At 36.0% G+C, this 22,616-nt stretch overlaps 4 protein-coding genes across 11 annotated transcripts; 3 read left to right on the forward strand and 1 right to left on the reverse strand.

The window, feature by feature from the left end:
* Positions 1-155: 155 nt before the first annotated feature.
* On the reverse strand, positions 156-4,912 carry AdipoR (adiponectin receptor). 4 transcript variants are annotated; one of them, XM_089084800.1, is made up of 7 exons: positions 4,772-4,912; positions 3,212-3,482; positions 3,032-3,130; positions 2,285-2,456; positions 1,738-2,135; positions 1,473-1,637; positions 156-1,399 (listed from the first exon to the last, which is right to left on the reverse strand). In XM_089084800.1, exons 2-7 carry the CDS (start codon positions 3,455-3,457, stop codon positions 1,265-1,267), a joined length of 1,215 nt encoding a protein of 404 aa, XP_088940926.1. In that variant the 5' UTR covers positions 3,458-3,482; positions 4,772-4,912; the 3' UTR covers positions 156-1,264. The 4 variants fall into 4 exon arrangements, with proteins under 4 accessions (XP_088940926.1, XP_011639725.1, XP_088940927.1 ...); XM_011641423.2 differs by lacking the exon at positions 4,772-4,912 and adding an exon at positions 4,232-4,374; XM_089084801.1 differs by lacking the exon at positions 4,772-4,912 and adding an exon at positions 4,040-4,197.
* Positions 4,913-5,081: 169 nt separating this feature from the next.
* Positions 5,082-8,485, forward strand: LOC105428865 (tRNA-uridine aminocarboxypropyltransferase 1). Of its 5 annotated transcripts, XR_016141289.1 has the most exons (7): positions 5,082-5,834; positions 5,914-6,221; positions 6,323-6,463; positions 6,544-6,730; positions 6,854-7,100; positions 8,090-8,160; positions 8,415-8,485. XR_016141289.1 is itself a non-coding variant. In XM_011641428.3 (5 exons), exons 2-5 carry the CDS (start codon positions 5,967-5,969, stop codon positions 7,198-7,200), a joined length of 930 nt encoding a protein of 309 aa, XP_011639730.2. In that variant the 5' UTR covers positions 5,082-5,834; positions 5,914-5,966; the 3' UTR covers positions 7,201-7,540. The 5 variants fall into 5 exon arrangements, 4 of the variants coding, with proteins under 4 accessions (XP_011639730.2, XP_011639732.2, XP_011639731.2 ...); XM_011641428.3 differs by lacking the exons at positions 8,090-8,160; positions 8,415-8,485 and having other exon boundaries at positions 6,854-7,540; XM_011641430.3 differs by lacking the exons at positions 8,090-8,160; positions 8,415-8,485 and having other exon boundaries at positions 5,934-6,221; positions 6,854-7,540.
* Positions 8,156-12,220, forward strand: LOC148934516 (uncharacterized). Its single transcript, XM_089084762.1, is given in 11 exon segments — positions 8,156-8,525; positions 8,614-8,756; positions 9,189-9,215; positions 9,218-9,338; positions 9,436-9,668; positions 9,874-9,934; positions 10,011-10,141; positions 10,375-10,672; positions 10,766-11,438; positions 11,518-11,634; positions 11,948-12,220. Coding segments are annotated over 11 exon segments (1,974 nt in total). The 5' UTR covers positions 8,156-8,377; the 3' UTR covers positions 11,970-12,220.
* On the forward strand, positions 12,013-22,146 carry Jra (Jun-related antigen). The gene is made up of 2 exons (XM_011641434.2): positions 12,013-12,060; positions 12,335-22,146. Exon 2 carries the CDS (start codon positions 16,644-16,646, stop codon positions 17,463-17,465), a length of 822 nt encoding a protein of 273 aa, XP_011639736.2. The 5' UTR covers positions 12,013-12,060; positions 12,335-16,643; the 3' UTR covers positions 17,466-22,146.
* The last annotated feature ends 470 nt before the right edge of the window (positions 22,147-22,616 follow it).

Genomic DNA, 22,616 nt, shown 5'->3' on the forward strand with positions numbered 1-22,616 from the left:
ATATTTTCTCCACTACTCATCAATAGCTCTGGAACATACTTCAGAGCTAATATCGTACTTTCAATAAAAAGACTTGTCTACATATCTATACAATACTGTATAATATGTACAAAAACGTATATCGAATATGGTATAAAAATGAACACGTATACAAATTGGAAAATAAAAAATGCATTTGAAAGAATTATAGATTGATACATTACGTATTTTTTCATATATATATATATATATATATATAATGATAGCATTATATATTAAACAAATTTTCATATATTATTTTAACAATGTTTTTTTTCAAAATATATTATAGATTTTATAGTATTTATGCTATAAAATCGTTCATATAGCAACTTCCTAAATCTTAGTCACATATGCATTTCGTTGCCTATTGTCTGTGTTTCGTCTCGCATATTATATCAAGTATATAAATTTTACCAAGTATATATAAAAGAAATAAATATTTATTTCTTATTAAAGCTCTCAATAAATATAATTTATCTTTATCTTTAATAATTCAAAGAAAATATTCGTTGTTTTAATCATTGATAATAATTAAAATAATTTACCTATAATTATTTAAGTATTATTTAACTATAGATATAATATACATAGGCAAATGAATGAAGAGAGAAATAAATAAAAAGATATATAAATATTTATACAATTTCCAGGATAATTTCTTCAAAATCTGAGAATAAATAATACATGACCATTTGAGATTACATTGTATACCTCTGTTGAAATTCCATTTCCTTTATAATATTCAAATTCAGTAGATTATATTCATCTTTTAAAATGATATGTAGACTTTTACATTTAGGAAAATTTAATGAACTTCAGCTCGAATACTGCATTTCAATGTGATTATGTGAGTATCCAAATTTTTTGTATATAAAAGATTTCATAATGTCTAATTTCCTCAATTATAAAGAAGTATATCAATCACATATTAATATATACAAATTGTAATTAAAAAAAAAATTTCAATTAAACTTAATAATATCAACTAACTTTCAATTGTACAGATGTCTTCAAAAAGTAACCATCTTTAAAAATAAAAATTAAAATAAATTCAATTAAATAAACAAACAGTCTAAAATACATAAATCTGGAATTAAATTGCATTTGTTTTATCTTACACGCGTTCATATCTCTTAACAACACAAATATGCTGGCGTAAGATTTAGGAATCTTTCTGTAGTCTTTTTAATAGGTTAATGAGACATGAAAGTTATCAACAAGATGAAAGTATATGCCCGCAGATTTAAAAAGCCAACACCTGCGATGGATTGGTGCAGTCGCCTATCGTCATTCTGTGCATTGCCATTTCCGTAATGCCGTGGTAATGAACAAAAGCAGCTGCAATCACTAATACATGGAAGATTTGATGACTCTGAAACTATATTTATATGTAGAACATCAAAATAATTTGAAATCAAATATCTTTGAAATAGTATTTGAATAATTTTTACCCAAATATCGAATTTTCCTGGGAAAAAACGTTCAGGTACCCTTAAAGCATAGAATAACGCGCCTAATATGTACAAACATCCCATTAAGATTAACCATCCGAGGGATGCTTGGCTAATTGCTTTGAACCAACCCTCAGCTACAGCATAATGTACAGCTGGTATTACCTAAAAGTGCAACAATATATATCAAGATATTTTTAGATAGATACAAAATTACTATTCTAAGTTTATTAGTTACATTCTGTAAATGATTAAAATAACTTACCCCACTAAGGCCAAAACCCATAAAAATTCCAGCTCTGAGTGGACGATAATTTGGTTCGCCAAATCGTTCCCATAATGAAACTACGATACTGGTTATACCAAGGACAACCACCACTGATAGATAAATTAGTTTAGGTTGATAATCGCAATAAAATCCGTAATAAAGCCATGGTACAAAACTACCCATAATAAGCATAGCTATGCCACAATAATCTAGCTTTGAAAATAGCTTTCCCACGCATTCACTGTGGCAATGAACTGTGTGGAAGGCAAATGACATTCCTAGGCAAATTATAGCACCAGCAAAGAAGGTACCAAATACCAATTTTTCCTCCAATTGAATTTCTATAGGAGGTTGTGTTAGAAAAAATATAGCTATACCAATAAAGGCAACACAGCCTGTAAAGAAAAAAAAAACATTATGAGCGAAATTGATAACTAAAAGTTACGGAATATGAAAAAGAATTTGCTATATATGCTTCTTTCGAGAAAGTGCACAACGATACATTTAGTGCAATTTAATATTGTATTATTGAAAAGTAACATACCTAATAAATGTGTCCAGATGTTGCCGGTTTCTGTATGAATTCGAAAAATGCTTTTAAAACACGCATAAAATGAAGGTAATGGCGGCCTATGGCCAGCATGTAAGAAATCATTATCTTGCAACCATCTTGGTAGATTTCTAAAATGACATTGTTTCCACGATGCCTCCCATACCTATGAATAAAATTTCCAGTTTTAAGCTTGCTGATTAACAATACCAAATTATAATGTAGATTAATTCTAATTGCTAATTAGTTTTTTATTATTATTTCGTTATCTCGACATTGACCATATTCTTATATATTTTAAACTTTCAACTGTTCATATGTTGTACATCTTAACTTCTATCATTTGACTTGCAAATTTTACTGTTTTCCTTTTTTGGTGCTCTTATAATTAGTTTTTATCATAGTGACTGTCATATTTTTATCATATTGGTCTCTTCTCTGCTTTGCTTAATCATTCTTTTAGACCACTTATTACTTGACTTACCAATCAATTATGAACAGTTTATTCAATTCTAAGATTTAGAATCAGTCATATTTGTGGAAAATGAGATTATCTCCATTTTTAATAATTCACTAAAATTAGCTCAAAATTAAGCTATAACATCTGTATAATTTATATATCATATCTGTATATTTTATATATCAAGGACAAAGTTCAATCTTTAATTTACATTGATATCCACATTACACTTTCACTTTTTAATCTAATTATCTTTTTATAAGATTATTATATCTTTTTACCTTTCGAACAAATTCCTCAGCCTGTTCCGCTGCATTATGTGCTAGTGCACCTAGATCGATTTCATCGCTTAGTACACCTGCTTTCAATACTTCAGTCATCTGAAATATAAATAACGAATATTTAATCAATTGTTAATTATACATGATACTTTAAAGTAACAAGAAAGAATATAAATATACCTCACAATCCAGGAGATGATCATCTTCCGGTGTCGAAGGCAATGGACATCCAACTCCATCCTCCTCTTCCGCCAAACAACTTGCATCATCATCCTCCAACAGTTCTTTAACTTCATGTAAACCAGGTATTTCACTATTTAACAAGATCCGATCGCTCCATGGAATACGATGTCGTATTCCTCCCAAGTCTACTGGCAAATTATCTTCCTTTTCTTTGACTTCCAAAATATCTTCGTATTGCGACATGATTCAGATGTGATCGAATATGAGTCTACAAATATATTTGCTTCATGAAAAAAGGGAATATACAATATATGAACTCTGTGACTTTCAATATAAATATGACTATTTTTATGGTCAGTATTCACAATCAATTCTTATATTTAAGATCGTCTTAAGATAACATTTCAATCAATAGGATATCTTTATGAGCTTATTTAAGATGAAAATATAAGAACTATGAATACCAACCTATAAATCTCGGTCTAAAGTTTCAAACAATGATTGCATATTTATTCTGAGGTGTTCACAGTTCGTTCTTAAGATTGTCTCAAATAAGCTCATACAGTTAGCTTATTAGTTGAAATGTCTTAAGACGATCTTAAATATAAAATTACGAATATCGGCCTATAAATATGTCTTATCTCGAGAATCCATTGCAAAACATGTGTACTGTGTTCCGTCTGATATAAATCTACATTTGAAATAAAAGACATACATGAATAATTCTAATATCAAATGTTAAATGACATTCTAAACCGCGTGCGAGGATCACACGAAAGTCGAGACAAGTTCAGTAAATCAAAAAGCGAGAATGTGTGGCTTAACCACGTCAAAACACGAATCATCTCGTGTTAAAGGCATCTCGTCTCGTGGTGCTATATAACTCAGCAGTCGTGTTAAAGGCACTGATTCTCCATCCGGAGATAAACTTAAAAAACACACAATCACGTCTCGTGTCAGGTATGAACGATTCCGAAATCTCGCGTCTCGTACATCGAGAAAATTACACACACTCACCGTTATACAAATATAAATTTTTCACAAAAGTAACTGGCACGACGGCGTAATTTTGACTATATAAACATGTGACTCATTATATAAGTCATGACAGATGCTGGTATAGGAGGTCGCGGGGTCGTACCGACTGGACTTTAACCTCGTCGGAAAGCTACAGGTTATATTTTTTTATCTGTCATATCATCGTGCCTCTTTCTTTTTGTTTCCCCCTTTTCTTCTCTCTTTTTCGTCGTACGATCACGCGTCGCAAATTTGCGCGAGCGGTCTTGCGTCGTATCCGCGAGCGCGATTGCGAAAAGCTGACGTGACGCGTCGTGAAAGCGCGCAACAGGCGTGAAATGGATACTCTGAGAACTGTAATACTGAACGTAGAATTAACGGGACATCCTCGGCAATGAGAACGAAAATACCCTCGAGGCCTCAGTGCGTATCGGACGCACGATATCCTACGTGAATTCACATTTGTGAGAGAAGTGCTTGGATTTATTATTTTCTTAGGCTCTTTGTAAGAGTATTTAATTAGTTAAAAAAAAAAATCACATTCTCTGTATCTCGTTGCAAATGTTCGCACATTTCACCTAGGTAGCCGTACATCTAATGGTATCCAACGGGTTTCGCACGCGGCATCGCGGATAAAGGGAATAATAATAGCCAATCAACTTCTGCGTTGTATTCGATCTGAAATATAATGGGAGCCTTCCAATAAAAAAATACTCTGAAACACAAGGCTTCTTTTTAATTGAATTTCTTGAACTTAGGCCTTCTTTTAGCTGATTTTCTCATCTTTTCTCTTTTTCTCGCTAATATGAAAAGAAAAAGAAAAAAGATGAACTGTGCTAGAGATTCGTCTGAAAAGAACAGATCTATGACTGGCTGTTTGATAGTGTATTTTCTGAAACTCCAGAATTTCCCTAGTCAATAGCCTATCATGTGACAGTGGCCCATATTCTGAATTCTCTTCTATCGATAAAAGTGCCTCTAAAAGTGACATAGCCAAAAAGATTTTATAAGCTACTTTTATCGATAAGAGAAGATTCAGAATAAGCCATAATAATGTCTGAGAGTGTTTTATGCCTGTTTTTATAATTAAACTAATACACTCATTGTACTTAAAATAATATAGATATATATTCGAAGATTGAGAAATTCGAAAAAAAAAAAAAAAGATTTTATTATTTTATTTCTAAATGTAATCCAGCGTAGCAATAAAAAATAATTTTTCTGGAAATCTTCTAATGACAGCACTGAAAACTATAGAATACGTGACATGAACTATAGATAGACAGTACTACGGTATTTTGAAATGTATTGGTCATGCGATTATCAATTTTTCTCATGCAAATGTCATTGGATAGAACGTAACAATTAAAAATGCGAATTTAATGCACACTATACTAATCAAAATGATTATGAAACGGAGAAAAAACAAATATAACATCTGATCTCTTGTTTCTGCTGGATGATTCATACTCGCCATGTTAAATGAATCTACATTGACTTATTTCGTGATATCAATTTTATACGTTCTCTTATTATGAATGAGTGTAAAAGATAAGACAGATGGGTCCTTTTGTTTTCTCGGTCTCATATAATTTTTAGTGAGGTATGCCTTTGTTTTTCTGTTTTGTTCCAGTTTGATACTTATAATATTGAATTGTTTGCTACTTTTAATTTGAAATTAGCTGTATTATTCTTGTAAAAGAACAGGCGCAACTAAATACAAAGAAGATTATAAATGTACAATGATATTTCAGTCATTGAAAATATGGCGGAATGCACAGTTGAAACTAATGATAAATTGTTGGAGTTGGAAAATAAACAGAAGATGATCGACAGAGCTCCGTTTCGAGGTTTGAAAATTAAAGATGCCAAGATATTGGACACAATCGACGGTAGAACAAAATGCAAACTTTGTTGCAAATCGCGGAAATTCTTCTGTTACACCTGTTGCTTACCTGTCATCGAAGACTCATATTTTCCACGAGTGAAGGTACCGATTCTCATGAATATGTAATTAATTAAAAATAATTTCAGACATGTCTATATTATTTTTTTTCTCTACATTATAATTAATTTTGTTGCTTTTTTCAGCTGCCAATTAAAATCGATATCATTAAACATGTTCGTGAGATAGATGGCAAAAGTACAGCTATCCATGCCGCGATACTTGCTCCAGATGATGTAAAAATTTATACATATCCAGATTTTCCAGAAATACCAAATAAAGAAGAAGTAAGAGAAAACATACGATTTTTTTAAGCCCTGCAATTCTTAAGAATGTAATTTTTAACTTAAGAGATATCATCTCTCAGACTGTTTTAATTTTTCCCAGCAATGATGCCAAGGCTATAAGTGTTGAAGCTTTCTTTAAAAAGGAACAAGAAAAATGTGATGCTTCAGCAATGAGGCCCAAGACTATATTTCCTATAAAAAGGGCTATTTTCATTGATAGCACATGGCAGCAAACCAAAGCGATATATAAAGACCAAAGATTGAGAGGTATACGTACATAAGAAAAAGAAGTCTGTTTAGTTTTTATATGCAGATTATTATTATATGCAGACCTTTCATATTAAACACTGTTAAAGAACTTACTAATTTCTATATGATATATTGATACAGAATTACAGTGCATCACATTAAGATCGAGATTTTCTCAATTTTGGCGTCATCAGAAAAAGAGCCCCAGATGGTTTCTAGCAACAATTGAAGCGATTCATCAATTTCTAGTGGAATTACATACATGTGCTCTTGGGGCAGTAGAAGGATATGCTGATTTAGATGGTTCTTTGAATGGAGGACAGAATTTTGTAAATAACAGTGAAGAAATGGAAGATTGTTCTGAAATAATGCAGAAATACAATGGACAGTATGATAATCTCTTATATTTCTTTAAGTACATGTACGACAAGATTCATTCCATATATGATCATGATAAATTACAGGCTTACAAAAGACCACTTGCATGACTATTCTCGAACATAAATAAATTCTTTTGTATTTGATCAAATAATTACATGTTTCTATAAATTATAATCTCTGTTCTTAACTTAAAATATTAAGTTTTTCTCATATGATTGCATACGAAAAAGATATTGACTACGTATATTTCTGAATTTTGAAATATTTCTATCTTAAAATTATCAAAGTATTTAGAGATTCTCATTTTATTTTAAAAAATACATGACGAATTTTATTTTGTGAATAATATTGACAAATCAATTTTGTGAACATATTGTAATTTTTTTCTTTTCTATTTAAATGCAAAAACATAGTAAAAGGAAATGAATAAAAATATTTTTCTAGCAACTGCATGGTGTCAAATATATTTTTATGCTTACAAAGATTTGGTAGATTTGTTTACTTGAATTTTAAAGCTATAATCAGAGAAATCTGAAAGCAGCCATCCCAATTTTTTTCGTAAAATTGTTCAAATCCTTCTAGTACGTCCATATTTTAAGCCATGTTTCGAATAATATATATTCATATAATATATATTCATATATGTATATATATATATATATATATATCAATTAAATATATATATATATATCAATTAAACACACACACACACACACACACACACACACACACACATATTATGTTGATTAATTCACATTATATATACTGTAGATGTTCAGTACTGGCGGCATATATCGAAATATAGCTTAGAATTTGGTACACAAGTGTATCCCAATCTACCGATAAATAGAAAATAAGAGAAAAAAAAACTTGAGTTATATATTTTCTCTCTTTCTTTTTCTTATGTTCGGATCAAGTCTCGTGGCACATGCTCAATCTATTTATACTATATCTATGGTTTAGTTTCTCACTTCTTTTGTTCATATGCTAATAAAGTCAGAGAACGTAATGGCTCTGCAAGGAAGTCGTGGCTAGAAAGGAGTAAGAAGAAGAAGAAAGTCAAAGAGGTACAAAGTAAATGTTCCTAGAGAAAGAAAAACGCATTGTATTTTTATTAATTTAAAACTTTTAATTTTTATTAATATTAAAGTATGACAATGAAATTTATTTTGAGTAATTTTTCATAAATTTGGATATGTTTCGGATAATTATTTGATTGCATATAGAAAATTAAAATAAAAAAAAAACGATAGAATTTTCAGGATAAACATGTGAGATAGTTGTATGTCTCTACGCATTCCATTTTATTGTCTCCATACAGATTCGTTAGACGAGATATTGAACAGTAATTATAACATGGCGAAGACCAAAAGAATTGGTGTGCTTACTAACAGGATGCACAGACATCACAATGAACAATCTTATAGATTACGTGAGAAAATTAAATTTTTTTGCTTGCCTTTTGTCTTATTTTTCTCGATATATTGCGATATTTAATTAATAAAATTATTTTCTTCCAGTGTATAAGAAATTGAAGAACAATAACAATTATTTAGCCAAGATGCTTTCAAAGGAGAAACAGAAAAGTCAGTTATTGTTCACACAAATTATAGAGCAAATTAAAGAGATTCAACGGTTAAATTTAATATACAATGCACAGAATGTAAGCATCTGTTTGTATCATTTATCTTATGATATTGTTTGAATTAATTAATTGAAAAGATGAATAATACATCAGGAGATAATTTTGCAGAATTAAAATTTATTTATTAAAAGATAAAAATAAAAGTCCAACTAGAAAAAAAAGAGAGATATCTTAACAGTGTAGAAAGATATCTCCAATATTATAGATTTATATAAAATATAAAACGTGTTTTTTATATAAATTCTCATGAAATTTGATCTTATTTATCATTTAAATTAAAGAGAGCTGAGAACAAGAATTATTCATGCAAATACATTTTATAATTAAAATGAATCATAATTAAATTACATCAAAATAAGTGAAATCCACTTTAAGATTTCTGTTTTTAATTAAATTTTAATTTTGCCTACTATATTTTCTATAATTTTTAATTTTTTTTTTATATTTTAGGCTGGGATTTCCAATATTCAAAATAATATAAAAAAGAAATGTTAAAAATGTTAATCATAATAACTGATTATATGACAAATACTATTTCTATATGTCAAAAACATATTACTTCCAATAATACTGTGAGATTGTCATCTATCTCAGCTGGAAGTAAGGAATCTTATCTTAACTTTTTTTTGTACATAATCTATATGTTATCTGTATTCAAGATCACTTTCTAATATCTAATTATTTAAATATATTTTAGAGAAAGAATCAACCAATACATTTTTAACGAAATTACCAGTTAAAGGTGTGGTGAAACCTATGGTAAGTGGATATACCAAGCCCATGATTAATTTAAGCCGGATTGATATGGAAAATATTAATATATCAAGACTAAGTGATATACAAGAAGAAGATACACTTAATAGAAGTCAAGAGATTAATGAGAATAGATCACCGATTGCCGTTCCTTTAGCCACTACACCTCTCAGATATGTATGTATACATTTACTTTCTTTTTTCTGTGTGTGTGTGTGTGTGTGTGTGTGTGTGTGTGTGTGTGTGTGTGTGTGTACATATGTAACTTATTTGTATATATATTATCGAAAATAAATGTAAATTGAAAAAGGTAATGGAATACCTAAACATAATTAATAACATAATAAAAGATAATGGAATACCCAAACGGATAATGTTTCAGGAAAATGATCGCTCCTGCCGATTATCAGACAGAATAAAAACTTCTTCACCCAGAATTAATAGTATAGTATATACAAGAACATTCTATATTTTATATTTTATTAATATAATTATTAATTAACATTTAAATATACACAGAAATATATATCGAAGATGAACAAGGATTGAGAAGAAAGGAAGGTCATCATTTGAAAAGATCGTCAGCATCTTTTTCGCGATCACGAAATAAATGGTCCGACGAAATTTCAACAACTATAAGATATATTAACGTAAGTGATTCTATAATTCTAAAATTTAAAAATATTTTAAACATGATTGCGAAACATTCAAATTGTTACTGTTAACAAAATTGTTTCGTTTATGAAAAATGTGTAGTATTAATTTTTTAAACAATACGACAACAGACAAATTCTACCAATTTACAATTTGATCGCAAATGCAATTTATTTATTTTTTGTTTCAAAATATAGCATGCATTTAAATTATTGCATTTTTTTTATAGATAATCGACAGCCAAATTAATTTTGACAATCAGAAAAACAACGACCCGTCTCAAGATTTATCAAACAGAAATATAATATCAGAATCACAAATATCTATTAATTCGAATGAGGGAGATAAAACATATATAGGCACATCGAAAAAGGATATCCAAATCAATAATAAAACTTCTAACAAAGATTTTAATAAGAATTCAAATTTAACAAAAAACTCACAATTGTCGCAAAATAAAACTTGGAAGAAAAAGGATGTATTGGAGGGTCCAAGTTGGCTGTTTAATAACATCATGCCATCATTGGGTAATGAGCCGGAAGAACTCGATTATATTAATGTATATGGTACTAATAATAATATGTCTCAAGTCATGTCAATAATGTGTGATGACGTTACAGATAGTAATATAGAAGAGAGATCAAATTTAAACGAATCTATAAACAATACGCCAGCATCGGAAAAAGATATAGCACATGTTACTGATCATACCGAGTATAAATCTTATCTGCATGAAAATACAGATGGTAATTTCTGCGAGACACTTCCGACGGCGTCTGTATGCAACCTTGAGAAAAGTTTAGATAATGCAGAAGACAATATAATGAAATTCACGAACTTTGTGACAATGAAACGAGGACATTCCAAAGCATTGGAAGAGATGGAAAATTTCACATTGTTGTTGCATCAATCAGCAAAAAACAGAGAATTCGACATCGACGAATTGCGACTGCCCGTTTTGGGTCATTCTGCGATAAATGAGTCTTCTACTAATAACAAAATCGATTCCGAAGTAACTGTCACGATACCAAGGATTACAAATATTTCAATAGCGTCAGTATTGAATCGTAATTTAAACGAATCTGAATATGATCGTATCATGAAGCTGCCATTATTCATTAATGATCACAAACGAATATCAGAAGCGAATCAGATTAAAAAATCGGAAAACAGTTTAGATCCGAGCTCAGCAAAAGTAGTATTCATGAATGAATCAAGTAAATTCATGAATGAATCTCATCTTAAGACAAGAGTGTTACCAGCTAATGGTACTCAAAGCGCTAACAGTCTTAGGTATGTGTAATTATACAATATTACAAGCCGTAATGAGATTTTTTCATAGGTTGTACAATTTTATATATTGGATTTGTAGGAAAGAGTTCACATCTGAGGAAAAAAGTCTACGAAATTCAGAAAACGATATTTATACTTCAGGTCGCCCGAGACGAAGAAAGGCACCAGTAAATTTGAAAGAACCTAGCTTGAATACGTAAGTAGATACTTTTTTCCAGACCAGAATACAATTCAGAATTTTCTTTTATTAAAAATTCGATTACCGTACACTTCAAGAAATTATGTTTTTTTTTTTTTATTTATTAAACGAAAAAGATATATCTTTATCTTTGAGTCGTTACATTGCAAATCCATTAACCACATGTATTGACGATACACACATAAGCAGTTATCTTGAATATTATATATATATGTAAATCTAAAAATAAAAAAAATTAGGCGCTTAAGATTTTGTCTTGCCGAATATTATCAATATTCCATTCTGTTACTAATTATATTTTGTCTTGTAGAAAATTGAGACGAAACGAGTAAAAAGAGCAGATAAGTATGATTAAGATACGATGAAAAAATTATAAGTATTATTAGTGAATTCGTATCTGGAATCAAATATTCGAATTTTTTAGTGAGTATTTTACTAAAAAATTTTGTGTTTTTGAGTCAAAGTATTTATATTATTATAATATTTAATAATTATAGATATTATAAATTATATCAAATTGTGGAATGATTAAATAAATATGATAAAAATATAATTAAAAATATAGCTAGTTTTAAAAATTTTACATATATTTTTTAAAGTACTGATTTTTATATATGAACACAAAAATTCGAATACTATTTATAAAAGATTCCTTACAAGATGGAAATTATTTATAAATATATTTGTAATTTTGTAGGCACTCGTTCCAAAATACCTAGATAGAATCGATTATTTTGCAAGTACCAGTATATGAAAGTACAAATGAATGAAATATGAAACATATGATATGAATATTCATATGAAATATTATTTCTTATATATGAAATATTATTTCTGAATATTACTCGAATCTTGGAAAGTGAGACTTAATTGTTGAATTTGATTCTGATTTTTGAATACTTATTGAATTTGATCTCATCTCTAATTGTATCGTTATCATATTACCGGTTATATGTATATAATGTATGTTATATGTATGATACATGTATGTATACATGTATGTATGTTACATGTTACATGTATGTTATATGTATATAATGACAAAAACTTTTTTATTGTATAAAAATAGTGCGTAAATATATTTTTTCATCATAGCAATTTAGGTGAGATGATAAATGTTTTTGCAAAATTTTAAAAATCCTGATTACAATAAACTGTGAAATTGCTTTTTTTTTTTATCAAGATTTAAAAAAAAATATGTCAAAAAACTTGAGAAAACACAATCGTAACTTTGCAAACAAATAAATACATTTTTAATTTTTGTCTTAAAATGTAAATAAAGTTTAGTAACAGATCTTCAAAATACATATTTCATAATACTTTAGAATTATTGATACTTGATAACTGAAAGATTAAGCGAAATAATTAATATTCAGAGGTCACTTAGAATCCTCAATTTTGAATTCTTATCTATCTTTCTTATCTCACCTCTTCACGAAACACTTAATGTTGTAATGGAGAGGCACGTGGAAAAATCCCTGACGGCGACACGAAATTAAGCGCGAGGTGAAACTGTTTCATCGGACTCGTACAAAATGATTGATCGCCGTCGGAAACGGTCGGCAGCTCTTTCGTGCGCAAATAAAAAGGCTTGGCCTCCGCGTACTCTCGAGTAGCGTTATGTATATATGTAATGGATTTAACCTTCCGCGCGCTTCCACGCGAGAGCGCGAACGAGCGCGCGCGGGGGCAGAAATTAATTATGTTTGTTTAATTCCGAGATGAAAAAAGCAGCTGGCATCGCCTCGCCCAGTGCAGTTCTAAGTTCAGAGAGAGAAAAAGGAAAGCAAAGACGGAAAGAGAGAGAGAGAGAGAGAGAAGTAAAAGTATCGTTGCTTGGAAACTGTTCACATTTAAAGAATCACCGAAACCGAAATGTAATTAATTACAGTAACATATAAAGAGGTTCGAGAGGTTTTTTTAACTGCGAGTTTTTTAATTCGTGAAATGAATCTATTGACTATAAATGGTAAGCTTTAAAAAGTGTAGTAAATGACAATTTTTATCAAATCTTAAAAATGTCTTTAGAATATATCTTTCGGTAGACGACTTAAAAGTGACATCTTTAGAATGTCTTTCAGATATGGTGTCGTTTTTTTTTTATCTGTCTCAAGAATAAAAAAGTGGGGTGCCTAAGATCGTGATGCGCGTTCGAGAGCTCGTCATCTTTGTCTCCGTTAAAAAAACAGGGAAAAAACAGGGAAGTAACGCGATACATCGCGGAAGGATATTTGCGACATGATCAATCGTTACATCACGCCGGTGCAACGTGAACCGATGTGTATCGACATGCCATCCGTCACGTCGCTACATCGCGTGCACGCCGGATTTGCCGGACATCGATACTTGACGCTCGCATTTATCCGCTCTCACGCCAGAAGATCACCGGTGCAACCCGAGACATCCCATGTTTAACTATACCATGCGAGCTGTCCACCTCGATTATCCTCGCGTGTCTCTACCCTCGCGAGGATATGCACGTGTCTCTCCTCGGGATGACAGCCCCGCGCATTGAGAGCCGTGTAATCGAATTTAGCGCGAGATTGCAAACGAGTGTCAAATGGAAGCTGTTCTTTCTCATCGTGAAGTAACGTTTGAAAAAAAAAAAACGTCAGAAAAAAAAATTAGTCTTGAATCAAAGCTATATATTCTCATAAGTAAAAACGATTATAATCTTAAAGAAATTTTAATTGTTTTTCTTTTTCATTTACTTCACAACTTTTACGTAGCTGAGAAGGGACTTGGTTTATAAAAATTTCCTTCTATTATCCATCCACTTCTTAAATCCACTTCTTATCGCATCTTATCTTATATAAAATACTTTTGTATCTAATTATTACATCCCTTTCTTATTTTATCTCTCTCCTGCTTATTATTTTATTTTCTGTACTCTTATATTTATTCCCATATCCTTGAACTATATTTATAATCTATAGAGAAATTTTAGCATTGCTGCAAGTACAGATATTCTCTAAAAATATTATAATAAATTATTCATAGACTGATATTTAAAGAACAGAATTAATTGCAAAAATCTCTACAAATTATTAATATTATAATAATCAATAATATAATTATAATCATTAATAAAACGTTATAATAAAATGATCGAATTTGATTAGAAAAATATTTCAGAAAATTCACGCGTGTCGTTTCAAAAAGTTGGGATTTGATTTTCTCCTTTTTCATATCATAAAGATAATAAATAGTATTTAATATATATTTATGATAAATGAAGATTTATTTTGAAATCGATAATCTCTCTGACTCTTGAAAATCGCTTGGTACATCGTAGATGAATTGCATAAGATGAACCATACGTCATACGAATGTTATGCGGTATGCGAATGATACAATTGAGATTACTTCCCGATTTTTATGCAATTGATATTAATACGATCAGTAATCATTTACTAAATCTTACCTCCAGTCACGCTTATTAAGAAAGCACGTTTTTTGTTCAAAAGGAATTTAATCCCCAAACATTCCATAAAAATCATAGGCAAAAATGTCTTAAATTTCACGGTATTGAAATTTTATCAAATACGTTGTTATATCAATGTTTTTTAGGAAGGTTTTTTGCCATTTTCGGGAGCTTCAAGAAACCGTGCAAGGGTGAAATATGACACATCTTTCGAACTCTTATTCTTCTTTCTTTCTTTCTGTTCTCATAAAACTTTTTGAAAACTATTCAATTTCGGTAAAGCGTAGGAGGTCATTTTTGCCTCTGTCCGAAGCGGCATCGCGATAAAGAGAGACGGCGATAGATCTGCGGATCGGTTGCGTGGGAGCGAGATGGCGAACATAAGGCGGCATTCCCACCTAATCGGACGAGACTGCAAAAAAACATTGTAAAAAAAATATGAAATCGATCATGAAATCGATCTCGTCGGTGTCATCCATGTTGCAAATCATCCAAAAACTATCCTTCATATTTACGGCGGACAACGACAGTTCGTGTCTCCAGACAGCTCCGGAATATTTGACAGATGGACGCGCACCTTAATCCCTGTTACCGGTGTTCGACGCTCCCCCCAGCCCCACTCCTGCCACGTTCCCCACTACGCGCGGCGCGAATGTCCAACCACGACGCATGCGTCCGTCATTTCCCAGTAGTTCCGATCGGCCGGCCAATCGGACGCGCCGCGTGGCGTCATCGCCGGCCAATCGGCACCGCTCCCGATGACGACAGCTCTATTTTCGGCCGGCGTGACTCACGGCATATAAGCGAGTAAGTTTAGTTGGGTGTTCACAAGTTGTCAGGCCACCGTGGCGCACAGGGTGATTCGCGTTCGCGTACTAACGCAGACCATACGTTCGCCGCTGCGTTGTGTTCCGTTCCGTTCCGTGGAGCAGAAATACGGCACACGCGCACCACGTCGCGGATCGTGAGTCATTGTTGTGTTGACAGCTGAGCGGGCAGACAGGAAGAATCAGCGGGCAGGCAGATTGCCGCAAAGTTGCAGCGGCGTAGTAAACGCCGATAAAACGATTAAATTTTCCGAGACCTGTCGGAATCCCGATTGACTCGTATCGGTGCCGCCGGTAGTTGGTTGGTGCGCGATACACCGAGTGAGACGTGACAATCAGTCCCGCGAATACCACCGACCGGGTGGTGGCACGGTGTAGAATAAGAAAAGAGACGGCGGCGGCGGCGGTCGACCGCGGATGAATTTTTGCGTACGAGTCGCGCGGCGGCTTGTTATGTAATCGCCGTAGCGCGGAGCGAAGTGTTTGCGCGTTGACGTCGATAAAGAGAAAGAGAGAGAGAGAGAGAGAGAGAAAGAGAAAGAAAGAGACGAGGAACGTCGTAGAACTGCGTGAACGTGCGTTGAAGCAACCTCGAAAGAGTCCCCCGTTTAATTCTTCGGGCTGGTGAAGTAAATCCGCGTTACTCCGGAGGGAACGATTGTTTTCCCATCCGGAGGCGAGAGAGACCAAGAGGAGTCGAGGGTGAAACCTCGGTGTTCGTATCCCGCAGCGAGTCAATCAGCCCGACGGCATCGATGGTGCGCAGCATGACGATGGAGCCGACGTTCTACGAGGACGCGAGCGTCTACAACACGATGAACGGACGCGAGAACAGCATGGGCCAGCTTAAGCGGAATCTCACGCTGGACCTAAACGGCTGCCAGAGACAGGGCTCGCAGGCCAAGAGGCCGCGGCTGGGCCCGTTGCCGCCCGTGCTGAACAACGCCACGCCGATTCTGAGTTCGCCGGATCTTAACATGCTGAAACTCGCCTCGCCGGAACTCGAGAAGCTCATTATGACGCAGCCGGACGGTCTGGTCACCAGTCTACCCACGCCGACCACTCAGATCCTGTTCCCCAAGGCGGTCACCGAGGCGCAAGAGTTGTACGCGCGCGGCTTCGTCGACGCGCTGAACGAGCTCCATCACTCCGACAGCTCGCAGGAACCCGGCAGCGTGCACGGTGCCACGTACACGACTCTGGAGCCACCCGGTAGCGTGCAGAGCACCGAGTCCACCTTAAGCAACCCCGGCCTGGTGCAGATCAAGGATGAGCCGCAGACGGTGCCGAGCGTGTCTAGCACGCCGCCGATGTCGCCGATCGACATGGAGAATCAGGAGAAGATCAAGTTGGAGAGGAAGAGGCAGAGAAACCGCGTGGCCGCTTCCAAGTGCCGACGGCGCAAGCTCGAGCGCATCTCCAGGCTGGAGGACAAGGTCAAGCTGCTCAAAGGCGAGAACAACGAGCTCAGTGGCATCGTGCACAAGCTAAAGGAGCACGTGTGCCGACTGAAGGAGCAGGTTATGGAACACGTGAACGCTGGCTGTCACATCATGACTGTCAACAATCACTTTTGAAGCTCCCACGTCGACCTTGTTGCGTCACGTGCTTTAGGCCACCCTTTCCACATCTTCTTGCCTCCTCGGTAGCTTCCGCGAAGGAAACGAACAGTGAATTTTCCCGTTACTATTGGCCCCGATTGGTCTCGTCCATCAGATCGTTTGGATCTTCTCTCCCGCGAGTGCGACACCGGAGAAGGACCACCGGATATGTACATATGGACCTATCATTCGGAAACATTTCCTCTTCTTATCTCGACCTCAAGGAATTCCGGCGAGAAATTGTTTACATTTTTCTCCGAGCGATATCGAGAAACTACGAGAAGCAAAGTCTTATATCTCATCTATTGATATCATCCATGTTAGAAACTCAAGTTAAAGAAGCTCTGATATTTTTCGAGAAATGAGGGAATCCCCGTCGTTGTTAGCCTGGAAAAAAAAGGATTATTCGCAAGGGAGAGAAAGAGAGAGAGAGAGAGAGAGAAGGAGTCCATCGTGTGCATCACACTTGCTGTTTTCTCTCTCGGTTCTTTTGTGGATTGGGAGGAGATGATCGTGCGATCGACGACAACAGCAGTGAGCAGCAGGCGGAGCAGGAGGAAGAGAAGGAGGTGACGCGGTCTAGATGGAGAAGGAGGAAGGAGTGCCTTCGTACAGACGTGAAACGTAAAGGATGTTTTTGGGAGAGTGGCGGAGTGTGCGCGCGTGCGTGTTGCGCGCATGCGAGAGACTTTACACGCACGAGCGATGGGCGAATGCGTGTATGTTGTATGTATGAGAAAGAGAGAAAGAGCGAGAAAGAGAGCGAAAGAGTATGTATGTAACAAAGAAAAAGAATATATATGCTTGCGTGAAAGAGAGAGGAAGAGCGAGAGAGAGGGAAAGAGGGAGATCGCGCGAGATAGCACGAGGAGGGGGGGGACCGCGGCGGCCATTTTGGAGAACGGAGAAGCAGGCGGGAGATTCAAAGCTGTACCGTGAGCTGGGTCTCTTCTCGCTTCTCTATCCTTCTCGTTGTTATCGAATAAGCGATTGCTGCCCAGTGATTCGTGGCTGCGTTTTCAGCAACGTTTCCGCAATGCGTATCCGGAAACGAGGTCGATTTCTCATTTGTAAATTGTTGTAAATTTTTCCGCGTTGTAAATCGCGTTAGAAAAGAAAGGGCTCCTTCTTTCTTTCTCGACGGTGAACGGCGCAGTGCCGGTTTTCTTGTTTACGCGGTCCCCGCGTACTCGATTTCGCTTGTACATTTCGATACGGGGCGTTCGCTTTGCAAGTGACAGTAAGTCAAGTTTCGAAAATTGTTTCCTTGACACGGATACACTTTCTGTATACGCGCGAGGTAGTTTTTGCGCCTCCGTGATTCCATGAGTCGCGGCACTTTAACTAAAAGTGAGCGCCTCGTGCCAAGTTGCGAGGATCGTACGTTCGTCGAGTGTCGACGAGCCGGCGTTCGTTGTCGCTTGTCTCGCGAACACACGAACGCCGGAAACGATGTTGTGCGTTTTTGCGGATCAATCAAAATGAGATAGTCTCAACTTCTCGGCGTTACAGCCGCGCCCGAGAGACGCGCGACCGACTTACATGTGATAAGCGCAATCAAACCGGGAGATCACCTTTGCCTTTTTTACCGAATGCACTTTCGCGAGAGACCCGAGCATTCCGCTAGTTTTGGAAACTTCTACACCTTGGTGCATACGAGTAATTGACAAATTAATTCTAAGAAATAATACATTACGGTGCTGTATTAGCCACGCAGGAAACGTGTGTTTATAAGGCCGTCGTAATGACGCGTGTTCGAACGTAGACAGAATCGATTACTGGAAGCGTCGAAACGAGCTTGATTTATTGAATGACGAATGATGATTGAATTTTTTGCGTTGTTTTTTTTTTTTTTTTTTTTTTTTTAATTGCACATAGTTTCAAATTTTTTACGATATATTTCTACGATAAATATCGCGAAAAGATTGAATTCTTAATGACGAAATTAAAGTATTTTTCTAATTGTGATTGGATATATGAAATTTATATGTATATTGAGAGGCGCGATTCCTTGCGCCAAGTGTATATGTAAATTTTTTCAATTGTTAAAATTGTGTAAAGATATATACAGAGGTTATTTCTGTATCTTCCATACACGTACTTTGAACCAGTCGATTGAAAAGATCATTGTGAATAAAGAAATACGTGTAATGTTTAATACTGTGTTGGAAACCATCGGCCGAAGACGCGTTCGCTATGATCGTAGCCTCGTCCCTCGCGTGAATCGAACGAGTATAACGCGATTGTTCGATATTTCTTCTAAGATCTTCGATATTTCTCTCCGACGTGCCTCGTCGTCGTTTCGCCTGCAACGCGCGTTGCTCGGACGTTATCGAAGTAGCCTTGTTTTAACCCCGCTTTCGGAAGAACTAGCGCTATTAAGGCTGTACAAATAGAGTAGTGTTCGGGAGCAGTCGTTCGCGTTGAATTTGTCCTGTGAACTGTGAAAGAATCGTCATCCCGGGCGAGAGGGATGGACGCGGTGTGGACGCTCGTCGTCATCATGAAATTTCAGAAATTTATTCTAATCTAAAAATGGAATTTTGTAAAAAAAAAAAAAAGAAAAAAAAATGGAAACTCGGGAGGTAAATTTTTCTTATGAATTGGAAAGGCATACGGCGAAATGACGTGCTTAAAGAACAGAGAAATTCAGTCAATTTTGCGCGCGTGGACACACCGCGTCCGTTCTCCGGGAGAAGTCCCGAATTTTTCCGTTAGCTCTTAAGCCGGAGACAGTCAACGAATCGCGTTCTCCTTGGTTCTTTTGCGCGACCACGGCGCGCAGAGCTCCATTTCGTCATATGTGCATCTAGTCTTGTCCAGTATGCCCTTGTAACTTGCGCGCGACGCGTATGCGTGAGCCGCATATCGCACCACACCCACACATACACACAAACACACACGTACACGTACACATATACACACGCGTAATCGAGATACGTGTACACACGGTCGTCGTCGCCGCCACGTGTTCGTCGGGAGACGTCGCGATGTCGATCATCCGCAACGTCGGCTGCCATGGCTGAAACGGCGGACGACCACGTTATTGCTGGAATGTACATTCGTTTCTCTCACGACACAGAATCCGACGCACATTTCGCTACCGTTGCATTCTTATTGTACTTCATGTATATACGGGATGGTACGGTACATTTCAATGCGAAAATCACGCATGGGCTTAAGTTTGCGGATGCCCGCCGGACGTAAGTTATCGTTATCGCGGCGACTCGATATCGGCAATAAACAAACCTCCCGCCTCATCGCAGGGATTGTCCCGTGTCCAGTTTTAATCCTCCTGTTTGATTATTCGACAATTATAAATTTTAAATTGATAAATTTATCGACAATTATCGAAGATGAATCGTAGACGATGATTATTTCGTTTCCTCTTGCCACATTCGTTCTGAGATGCAGCCCGAAGCCTTCGAAAAACTCGAATACATCGGATTGGAAAGATACTGAAACGGGACACCTTGTAGAGGGAAGCGAGCAATAACAAAGCAATTTTACCACCGTTTTGCGCATTATCTGTACGAGATGAATCGCGCGATCGCGAAGAAAAATACTTTACGAGTGGCCGGGAAAAATCGCGATTACGCGCGGTTGCGCAATTCCGGTTGCGAATAATGTCCTCGTCCCCGTGACTTCGTTCGAGAATTTCCGAGTTTCTCGGGCGAGCACCGTGATCAGGAGGCAAAAGTATTTTCAAAGACGCGTCTATCGTCTAAAGATCATGTTTAAAATACGCGTTGAAACAAATTGTGCTGTTTTATCGGATATTTTTGAGCCGTGTGGAAAAAGTCGACGTGCAATTAAAGCGAGGAATTAGACGTGAGTTCTTCTTCGAGATCTGTCGTTCGACGGAACGCAGACATTTTTCTTTCGTGCGAACATTGCGTAACACTACCGCAAAATCTAACGGGTGTGCCCGGCGTGAGCGATTGGATGTGCGACGAGAACCACGCCTATCAATTTACTCGCGACTCGTATCTTCTCGATACGTTACGGAGAAAATATATTTCATCGAGAATACTTTTTTTTTTTGTTTTTTTGACAACTAAACGAATAGCGTTTCTGAACGGACAGAAATTTTTTCTGTACAATGCTTGATTCGTGTTAAATGCGAGATGACTTTTGGACGCGACGATGGAGCTTCAATCAAATTAACTAAGCGTGCTAAAACGCTAGGCGAATCGATCCTCTTCGCGACGAAGATCGCGACCGACACTTTTTACGACACTTTTACGACTTACGCACATTTCTATCGAGTCGAGTCGAGTCGAGAAGGAGGAGGACGCCGAAAGAGTGCTTGTGCGAACTTGCTTGACTTTTGCAACTGTCCGTTGGCCTCGTTCTCCCTCTCTCTGTACTTTCTTTTTTAACATTGACACGTAATTCGAGAATATTAAGATATATTTATTTCTTAAGATTAACTCCCCCCCCCCCCCCGATATTCGCAACGGTCGCTATGATAATTCACACTTTGCGGAGAAAAAAATAGAATATTAATTACTCAGAGAGTAACTTTCAGAAATTTCACATATATATAAAACATATATATAAAACCTTTCTTTTCATTATAACATATATGTATAATATAAGATACATGTATAAAACAGCTTTGGGAAAAAATTTCACAAAAAAGAAAAAAGGAAAATCATCAGATTGCTATGAGTGATGATTACGTAACGATATTACAGCGGCGGCGAGTATCGGTGGATTCAGTTGCGCGCTGTTCCCTCTCGCTTAGATATTCACGCTCTTTGTATTTATTCATCGCGAATGGCGCGCGATCGAGAGACAATCTCGATCGCGGAATCTCGGGCTCGTCGCATCCGAGTGTGATTTGCGCGACATTTGACACGTGAGGACGAGGCAGAGGCGGAATCGACGATGAAAAGAAGTCGCGAAGCGACTCCGCCTCGATCTATTACGTTCCGACGTTCAACCCTTTGCGATCGCGCCGACGAAAAGATTTTATTTTAGAGAGGGGAGGATCGTCTCCGTGGGAGACCGACTCGGGAGTGCCATTTCGGAATTTGGAAAAATAATAATGTAAGATATGTACAGTAGATCGATTTAAGGACGCATCTCGGTGTGGGAACGCAAAGGGTTAGAACCACAGGA

This window comes from Pogonomyrmex barbatus, unplaced genomic scaffold (genome assembly GCF_055798465.1).
Source record: "Pogonomyrmex barbatus isolate J1 unplaced genomic scaffold, ASM5579846v1 scaffold9, whole genome shotgun sequence".
In the NCBI taxonomy this organism is placed as follows: domain Eukaryota; kingdom Metazoa; phylum Arthropoda; class Insecta; order Hymenoptera; family Formicidae; genus Pogonomyrmex; species Pogonomyrmex barbatus.